Raw genomic sequence first — 10491 nt, 5'->3', positions numbered from 1 at the left:
ATATATATATAAGTCAGATCCTTCTATAGTCATTCTTGCATTCAACTATTAGTGGTATCTACTCTGTGCTATGATAAATTCTGGGGACTCAGGGATACAATGTGTGTGTGTGCTGCTCAGTTGTATCCAACTCTTCTGTGACCCCATGGACTGTACCCCGCCATACTCCTCTGTCTATGGTATTTTCCAGGCAAGAATACTGGAGTGGGTTGTCATTTCCTTCACCAAAGGATTTAAAGATGCTTGTGTAATCATCAACACGAAATGTTTTACTAATTAAGCTGAGTTATTATTCAGTACAACCACCATTTTGCACAGCAAAAACTATTTTGGAGATCATAGAATAGTAGAGGATCCTTCCTATACATTAGGGGTTGGCAAACTTTCTGTCTAAGAGCCCAAATAGTAAATATTTTGCTTTGCAGGATATATGATCTCTGTTGAAACTATTCAACTCCGCAGTTGTAGTGTGAAAGCAGTCATAGACCATACCTCAATGCCTATGCATTGCTGTGTTCCAATAACATTTTACTTATGGACATAGACATTTCATATAATTTTATGCATCAAAAATATATTTATTCTATTAATTTTTTTCAACCATTAGAAAATGTAAAAAGCATTCTCAGTTCAAGGGCTGTATAAAACCAGACATTAGGTCTTAGTTGTAGTGGAATGAATAGATACAGTACAAGGATTTACCTGTTTCATTGAAACAGTTCATCTGCTGTACATCAAAAATAGGGTGTTTAATGGGCAGTTTTTTTCTGAATAAGATGCAAAGGATTACCCTCACTTTTCATTAGTTGTTGTACTATAGTCCCATAGGTTTGGATACAGGCCAAGATGGCCTCAAAATATTTATGGCATTTCAGACATCACTGAAAAATTTGATTTGGACTGAGGTTTGACACTATATGGAACACTTTAGAAAAAATATGTCAAAAGGTTAGGTTTATTTAATAATAGTAATAATAATAATAGTCTTCCCCGTGGGGGAAAGACTTAGCCTTCCACTGTAGGGCATGAGTTTGATCCCCTGTTGGGGAACTAAGAAGCCTCATGGCCAAAATACCAAAACATCAAACAGTACTGTATCAAAATCAATAAAGGCTTTCAAATAGTCAAAAATCTAAAAAATATTAAGAATAACTAACATCTATTAAATTCTGCCTATGTGCTAAACACTGTGCTCATTTAATCTTCATGATAATCCTATGAAGAACGTCTATTAATATCTCCACTTTACAGATAAGGAAAGTAAAGCACAGAGAGATTAAGTTACTTGTCTAAATGAGTAATTAGGGCAGGAGTCAAATTCCATATATTTCTAGGATGAAGGAATTTAATAAAAACTAATAGATGTTTATCAGGAATAAAAATGCCAAGCAAAAAATTGTTGATAAGTTAAACTTGCTAATTTTACAGATGAGGAAAATGGTCTTAAAGTTAATGAGACATTTTCCATGGTCATACAGCAAATGAGAGATCAAGAGTAGATCTCAGATTTCCTAACTATTAGGTCCCTTACTTTCTTTTATCCTTTTAATCTTTTATTACATACTTTTTAAAGTATGCCTTTTAAAACCAGAAAATAGGCAGAATAGAGCAAGTAAACATGTTAAACTTTGGGCTACATACAGAATTTATATGAAAAAGAGAAAAATCTTGATTTAAGATCTAAAATATAAAATTAACTTAAAGGCATTTTAAATAAAATCTGAATTAATAATTAAAAAACAAAATGTTACACCTCAATAAAATAGTATTTTTTAAGAAAATTTAAATTTTAAATCCCTCATTTTTATGAGGAGACTGGGATAAATAATGGAATTCATTTACATCTTTCAAAATTAAAAAAGGGAGATGGCTCTTTTAGACTTTTGTTAAAAATATTTTTTATTATAGTTGATTTACAATGTTGCATTTGTTTCTGCCCTATGGCAAAGTGTATCATTATATAAATACATATATCTACTTTTTAAAGATTTTTTCTTAAGCTTACTTTTAAAGTAAACTTCTAAAATTGCAAAACAAAGTATATGCACATTGCAAAAAACAGGGAAAGCAAAAAATAATAATAATAATAATAATAAAATTACCAGTACTCTTCTCATCCAACTATTAGTGTGAAGAGTTTTTTGTTTGTTTTTACCACCAGAAAAGGGTATAAAAATCAAAATCGGTTTCAGTTCAGTTCAGTCGCTCAGTCGTGTCCCACTCTTGGCGACCCCCTGGACTGCAGCATGTCAGGCTTCCCCGTCTATCACCAACTCCTGGAGCTTACTGAAACTCATGTTCACAGACTCGGTGATGCCATCCAACCATCTCATCCTCTTTCATCCCCTTCTCCTCCCGCCTTCAATCTTTCCCAGCATCAGGGTCTTTTCCAGTCAGTCAGTTCTTCGCATCAGGTGACCTCTTTTTTTACGCGGAAATTATTATTTACATTCACTCTTTTACCCTTTACTGAACACCGAGATCGTAAAGTACACTTTGCACTGGACACTGGGAATACACGACAGCTTGTCTCTTAAGAGGCTTACGATACATGGGCGGAGACGAAAACAGATGTTTATCAATACAAAACTTGTGTCAAAACACAATGAGTTGAATCTCACAGTTGGGATTATGACTCTAATCACTTTGGAATTCTTAGATTTTTCCGAAATACCAGCTAAATGCAGAGCTGGTGCAGTATTATTATTACCACAACTTAAAAACGAGTGTTAAGTTGACCTTTGGTGAAACACCTCATTTTAGCACTTGTCAAGTGTTTTCCTTTTTAGCGAAATGGAAACGCGCGTCTGGCCGGAGTTACTACTGTGCGGGTCAGAGAAGCCGCAGGGTAGTACCCATTCAGTGGTAATCGTGGGCCGCCCAGAGGAGCGGTGTTTGTTGGGACTTGTAGTTTCTACCAGGACTGAGGACACCGCAAGTGTATTTATAATGTACTTCTCCCTTTTAAGCTTTCTGGTCCAACAGTCAGAATAAGCCCTAACCTAAAGCATAATTTGACAGCCCTTAACCTTATCCTGGAAAATCCCATGGACGGAGTAGCCTGGTAGGCTACGCAGTCCATGGGGTCGCTAAGAGTCGGGCATGACTGAGCCATTTCACTTTCACTTTTCACTTTCATGCATTGGAGAAGGAAATGGCAACCCATTCCAGGATTCTTGCCTGGAGAATCCCAGGGACAGAGGAGCCTAGTGGGCTGCCGTCTATGGGGTCGCACAGAGTCGGACACGACTGAAGCGACTTAGCAGCAGTAGCAGCAGCAACCTTATCCAAGGCTCTTTATGTTTTTACTAGGCTCCTGACGTTGAACATTCAAACGCACAGCGTCCCTCACAAACCTTTAAGACATTGGTCTATCCTCAGCAGTGGGTGGAGCCTTAGATGGGCTAGAGCTCGGGATTGGCCAACATCTCCCTGGAAGAGGCGTTTTCCTCTTGCTGTTCTGTCAGCCGTGGTAAAAAAGTGAATCCTTTACTGCAGTATTCCTTTTCGCCCCGAGAATCTCGCGATATTCCGGCCAAAGAGACCTAGCGACGCGTAGGGAGCCGCCGAGGCCATTGGGGGTGGCGGGCACCGGAGCCTGCAAGGGCCAGGTCAGGTGGGGAGGGCGAGTGCGTGCTGCTTGCGACACTTGGGCTCGGTCCGGGCCAGCCACCCACACCTCAGGGAAGTGTTGTGGACTGCGTGGCCCTCCTGGCCGGTGAGTCGGCCGGGGGTCGCGGCCGCTGGGTCGACCCAGAGCTTCACCTGGGCCCGCGTGGACTGTGACAGGTGCGCGGACGAGCGCGGCGCTCCGCCCGCTCGCTGGCCCGCCCCCTCCGGGCCTCACAGGCCGGGGCTCGGGATGAGCTGCGGGCCGCAGCTGAGCGGCTCTGGCTTCTGGCGCCTGTCGCTGCAGAACGGCCGCCGCCCGTGAAGGAAAGGGAGGGAAGCGACCGCTGACCCCGGGCATGAGCCGGACACGACGTCAGTTGCTGGACTGAGGCGCAGACATGAACCTGCACCAGGTGCTGACCGGGGCCGTGAATCCCGGCGACCACTGCTTCTCGGTGGGCAGCGTCGGCGACCAGCGCTTCACGGTGAGTGAGGGAGGCTCCCTCGTCGCCCGTGGCGAGTCCGCGCCCCTGAGTCAGCCGGTCTCGGCCCAGAGCAGCGGGCGGAGGCCCAGAAAACCTCGTCGCCCTTGCGGGGGTCCCCCACGCCCCACGGGGAGGTCCCCACTCTTTAGGGTCGGCAGACCTGGCCTTTGAGAACGGAGGCGGCAACAGCACTTTGGTCATTGAGCTACTTAATGTTTACAGAGACTACACTCGGAAGCTAGAATGTTTTGTAGGATTTTTTTCAAGTTTTAATCTGACATCTTTGGGTTGGGGTGGTTTAACAATGTCGTTTCTGTGTAATGTGTGTGTGGGCTTTTTATTGTTCAAGTCCACAGGCTCTTAATTGTTAAGTTTAGAAATAGCTGGGATTAGTTTCATTTCTTCCTCTGAGTTAAGGTCAAGTTTTTGTAGTTATAAAGAGTGGGTGTCTTAAAAAAAACCCCAAAACTTAAAACAGTTACTAATTGTTTGCTGTCAACAACTAACGCGTAGTAATAATACAGTGAAAACAGTGCTTTTCATTTAGTTTTCTTTAAGTTCACTGGGAATAATTTTGGAAAGAGAAAACTATTTTTGTTAATGGTTCACTCCTGCCATCCTTGCACTCAGTATTTGAGTGTAGAAGTCCTAGGAGACTTTTATTTATTTTAGATTGTTCGTATTAATTACCAAAAGTTGCATTACTATTTTTCAGTAAAACTCTTCTTTCATTTCTAGTAGTTCCATGTTAAAGTTTAAATGAAAGTGTCGTATTTTTCATTTGTCTTCCCCAGATAGTGAAAGGAGGGCCCCAAACTTCTGCTTCTTACCAGAATATTGACATTTTCTTCCTTAACTATAATTTTTTAAAGAATTTTCTGTAGTTATTATAATGATTTTAAGCTTTAGGTCAGTATTGCACATAATAGTCTATGTCTAAATATACTTATAGGGCTCATGATTTTTGCTACAACTTGAATAGTTATTAAGCTATCTCTTAATAGTTGTGATTAAGTTACTTAATTTTGCATGTATAAGTGAAGCAAACTAAACAGCTTAATACTCCAGGTTTTCTTTTTATCCACTTTTGACTATTTTTTGTCATATTTCAGTCAATAAATAATAGAAAAGAACCCAGTAATCATTATTTAATATGGTGTAGTCATTTAGTACCTGAATTTGCTTTTAGTGCCAACCAAGTACTTTGCTTTTGAGTAGTCTGTTCCTTCCCTGTAGAGTGACTCATATATGCCTTAAATTGCACTTGACACTAGGAATTTTAGAGATTCTAATTCTAAATGTTAACCTTGCTTCAGTGCTCAAAGGAGAGAGTGAACTCTAAGGGTGGTAGAGGGCCACCGGAGTCTCCCAGCAGTTGAACATTGATGTTGCTGTTCAGAAAATAAAGATCATCCTAAGGAAATGTTTCTAATGGGAGATTTTTGGATGGTAACATTTCATTCTCTGACATCTCCTAAAGTTATATGAATGCTCCTCTAATGTAAATTCTAACAACCTTATCTGAGAAGGCATTCAGAATCTATTAATATGTAAGCAGTGGTGTGAACTTCAAAGTATATACAGTATGCTGACTTATTTATGCACCTAGATGGCCAAAGTGTTTATAAAATTTTGGTGAATGCTTCTGTTATTTTAAAGGAGAGGTGAGTTAATGTGTCAAAGATAAGAAGAATGTCTTGTGCCATCATGTAGCTTGCTGCTCAGGTTTACTGAATTTTAAAGTGTGTTTCCATAGACCAAGCTTTAATCACCTCCTGCCAAGCCTCTTGTAGATTTCTCTCAGCTCTCAGGAATCAGTGCAGTAAATAAGGTGAAAATAAACATTTTGTTGTTGTTATTTAGTATGAAGAGATCCCAGGTTTCTCTAATTCTGATGGTAGTTTATTAACAATCATCTTTTTTCCTTTGCAGCTAATCTACCCTGACTCTTTAACATTAAATTGATTCGTATAAACTAGATTTCATGCCCTCAGTCTTCTGGATACTATATACGTCTTAAATTTAATCTCTCTTGAAATTATCCTTTTTTCTAAAAAGTAGAACCTCTTGTTTACTCCTTGACTTTTGTTTTTAACCTCTTTTGATTTTGGCTTTTTTTTTTTCCTTTTCATAGAAAGAGAACAAACATTAATGGTAGATAGTATGTGCAGACTAAAAATCTTTCCCTAAATTCCAGTTTTACTTCACCTAGGGACGTGAAATCTTCCTCTTATAGGCCCACTTGCAGAATTATTTTGTTTCTCCTGTTAAATTATACTTTCTCTAAAGACAGATTTAATGTTTATAATTCCTGTCTTTGCATGTTTGCAGATAACTTATTTGTTCTTATTTTAAAAGATTACAAGAGATGAGATCCTGTTTTCTGAATATAGCCTGACAGGCTTTAAATTGAAATAAAATTGAGTGCCATTTCTCATGGATTCTAGATTTTAAAATATGACATTTCCAATATAGTTAGTATATATGAGACACTTTTTTTTTGCTACTTAAACTGGCATCAAACTATTTTGACTTTTCTGTTAACAGGAAAACTTCCAGTAGGCAGTGACCGTGTCTGTTACACTTCAAAGCACTTTATTTGCACTTTCATTATATTAGTAACCTGTTTTGCCTTGTGTGTGTCTTCCAGAGTTTCATTGTGAGCGCCTAGAACAGTGATTGAAGTACTGGTGTCACCTAATACTAGCATCATTATCTGAATTTGATTTCCAACCTAGTCCTTACAGTTAGTTATATATCCATGGGGAAATTCTTTTACATTGTTTGAGTTTCTTTTTTTTTTCTTATCTGTAAAATGAGGCTAAGGAAAGCATATTCATAGGGTTGTTACATGAAAAACTGTTAAGTTCATTGCTTAGTACCTGTAAAACTCTTAAAAATGTCAGTTATTATAAAGGCTAAACTCATAGTGCCTAGATTGAATACTAATTAAATCGATGAATAATAGTAAAGAAATCTTACTGCTATATAGTTAAAAATTGCAGTTTTAAGAAGTATTTTTAATCATTTAGATTTGAGTTCAAATAAAATACCTCAATTAAAGTTAAAAAAATTTTTTTCAATATCAGTTATTATGCATTTTACCCTAAATATCAGATGAACAAGCAGGAGAAGTTTCAGGTATATTAGCAAAAATTCTTTAGTTTTTCTTTATTTACATGAATTCTTCCTTCATTCCTTTTTCCTTGTTAATTTCCTGCAGTCTTTAGAGTGGAAGTATATGAGCACCTGGCCCTAATCAGTTGACGACTTTTGTTTTTAGAAAAAAATATTTGCTTTTCATAGTTAAAAACAGGCATAGTTAGTTAGATCTGGTTTTCTAATATTTCTGTGCATGCTAGTGATATGTGCTTTAATATATAATAGATTATCTGTACTTAGTGTTGAAATTGTGTTTTTACTGAAATGGAAAGGGAGGTAATTTTCAAGAGACAGATTGTGTTTTAGTTCTAGTTTGTAATTTAAATACCTTGGCTATATGAGGAATAGCAAACAAATAATAGCTCCAGACTCTTTTGTGTTGGACAACTCAGTGTTCCCAACCAAAGGGACCCAGATTAGAAGTCAAAAGACTGACTGCAGCTGTCTGGATGTTGGTAGAGAAATGGAGGCTGAATTAGCATTCTCCTTCAACTTTCTGTAATAGTAAGCATCCTTTAGTTTAAATTTTTGTTTTATTCACTGTAGGGAAGCCTTTATAGGAAGTTCTTTTTTTGGAGAAGCATGTGAATGGAGAGAATACAGGAGGGGAAAGTTTGATAATGTATGTATCTGGAGAGAGAATGATTTTTGTGGTGCTCATAGGCCATTAAAGGTAAAAATGAGACTTTAAATATTTGGTTTATTTTAAAATACAGCAGCAGCAAGTAAAAAAAAAGTAAAGTCTCTCAGTCGTGTCCGACTCTTTGTGACCCCATGGACTGTAGCCTACCAGGCTCCTCTGTCCATGGAATTTTCCAGGCAAGAGTACTAGAGTGGGTTGCCATTTCCTTCTCCAGGGGATCTTCCCGACCCAGGGATTGAACCCCGGTGTCTACCATTGCAGACAGACACTTTACCATCTGAGCCACCAGGGAAGTTGAATTCTTAATGTTGTGTTTTAATAAATGAGAATAATATTAATTACAATATGTCAAATATAAGTCATTTAACCAGGAAGTATACCAGGAAGAAATTCTTCTGATATGGTTGGTTAAAATAAAACAGTGAAAACAGGAAATCTAACTGTTATACAGAAATCACAGGATTTCCATATTAGAATGCTGACTTGCAACCTTGTGTAATTTTTAAAATTTAGAATATTCGAGATGGTTGTCTGCCAAACTTAAAGTTAAAAATCATGTTTGTTGTATGCTAAATAGCATGCGTATGAACTCAGTTTTTTCTTTGCACCTTGTTTAGCCTCAGTTAGTAATCGTAATATTACATGTGCCTAATAAAAGGATTTTCACTTGTCAATTTAATTTTCATTGCTTAGTAATAGGTTATTCTGATTACAGATCTTTTGATAGAAGCAGCTAGTGTATCAATTGTAATATATGCATATTACTTTTGAAACTTGGGTAGCATGGCAATTTATTTGATAAAACAGTTCTGTTCTTTTAATTATTGTTTTAATAATAATAGGGCAACTTGAAGTTTTTAGAACCATTTGTTTTGTAAAAAATCTATGAAACGGTAGATTTTGGTTTAAAGTATTATGTATAGTATATTTAAAACCAGGTAGATTAGTAGAGATGGATTATTTTTAAATCATACATATCCAATTTTGTTTATTTTTTCTTTAGTTTGTTAATGTGTGAATTATTAATACATTAAGTTTTAAAAGTTGAAGTATAGTTGATTTACAATATTGTGTTACTTTCAGGTTTACAGCAAAGTGATCTGGATTTATATATGTGTATATATTATGATTATTTTTCCATTATAGGCTATTATAAGACATTGAATATTATTCCTTATATTAAATAGTAAATCCTTATTGCTTTTCGTTTTATGTTTAGTAGTTCATGTCTGTTAATCCCATCCTCCTATTTAACATTTGCCCCCTTCCCTTTTCCTTGCCTGGCTTGCTGTGATTCATGGGGTCGCAAAGAGTCGGACACGACTGAGCGACTGAACTGAACTGAACTTTTCCTTTTGGTGACTCTTAAGTTTGTTTTCTTCATCTGCGCGTCTGTTTCTGTTTTGTACATAGATTGATTTGTATAATTTTTTAAATTCCACATATGAATACTATCATACAATATTTGTCTTTTTTTCTCCCTGACTTCACTTAGTGTGGTATTCTCTAGATCCATTCATGTCACTGCAAATGACAATATTTTATTCTTTTTATGATAAATCCATTGTATATATGTACCATGTTGTCTTCATACATTTATCTGTTGATGGACACTTAGGTTGCTTCCATGTCTTGGCTGTTGTAAATAATGCTGCTATGAACTTTGGGTGCAGAGCCCATTTTAAAGTTTGTGTTCCCAGTTTGGTTTGGTGTACTTACATGCTTATTAACTTGTCACGTTGTATAAACTCTAGTGATTGAATTAATTTTAATAATCTATTTAAAATATCCATAAGATGTGTCTATTTCAAGTGATTTTTGCATGATACCCAGTTTGGATTATCTGTACAGGTTCACCTCTCTCTCATTTTTTTCCCTAAGCGTTATTGAGATACAATTGGCATTAACATTGTGTAAATTTAAAGTATACAATGTTATGATTTGATACACATACATATTATGAACTATTTACCACAATGAGATTAGTTAACGTATCCTTTACCACACATAATTACCAGTTTGTTGTTATGATGAAAACATTAAAGCTTTATTCTAATAGCAGCTTTCAACTGTACAATATAGTATTGTTAGCCATAGTCACCCTGCTATACATTAGATTCCTGGAATTTACTCATCTTATGACTGAAAGTTTGTATCCTTTGAGCAACATCTCCCATTTTCCCACCCACAGCCCCTGGCAACCACCATTCAATTCTGTTAGTAAAATATTTCTATTAGTAAAAATGTTTTTAGATTCCACATATAAGTGGAATATATATGTACAATATTTGTCTTTCTCTGACTTAGCATAACGCCTTCAAGGTTATCACAAGTGGCAGGGTTTTATTTTTTGTGTGTGACCAAATAATATTCTTTTGTTTTTGTGTATGTGTATAAAAAATATTTTTTAAAATCCATTCATTCACTGATGGACACTTAGGCTGTTTCCATATCTTGGCTTTTATGAACAATGCTGGAATGAATATGGGAGTGCAGATATCTCTTATAGTGATTTCATCATCTTGGGACAAGTTGAATTGGTGGAACATATGGTGGTTTTGCTTTTAATTTTTTCAGGACTCTTCCATA

At 36.7% G+C, this 10491-nt stretch overlaps 1 protein-coding gene across 6 annotated transcripts in view; it reads left to right on the top strand.

Annotated features, from left to right (window-relative positions):
• Positions 1–3537: 3537 nt before the first annotated feature.
• The window catches only part of DMXL1 (Dmx like 1), a 125778-nt gene continuing 118824 nt past the window's right edge, over positions 3538–10491 (top strand). For 2 of the 6 annotated variants that reach the window (XM_055550259.1, XM_055550252.1), the window contains exon 1: positions 3539–4097. In XM_055550259.1, coding sequence (XP_055406234.1) covers positions 4011–4097 — 87 coding nt within the window. In that variant the 5' untranslated portion in view covers positions 3539–4010. Of the gene's footprint in view, positions 4098–10491 lie in introns of all 6 variants that reach the window. The other 4 variants (XM_055550272.1, XM_055550264.1, XM_055550288.1 and 1 more) reach the window with 3 other exon arrangements.

The sequence above is a fragment of the Bubalus kerabau genome, chromosome 1 (genome assembly GCF_029407905.1).
Source record: "Bubalus kerabau isolate K-KA32 ecotype Philippines breed swamp buffalo chromosome 1, PCC_UOA_SB_1v2, whole genome shotgun sequence".
In the NCBI taxonomy this organism is placed as follows: Eukaryota; Metazoa; Chordata; class Mammalia; order Artiodactyla; family Bovidae; genus Bubalus; species Bubalus kerabau.
The sequence above is the reverse complement of the archived record's forward strand: the minus strand, read 5'-3'. Positions and strand labels throughout refer to the sequence as shown.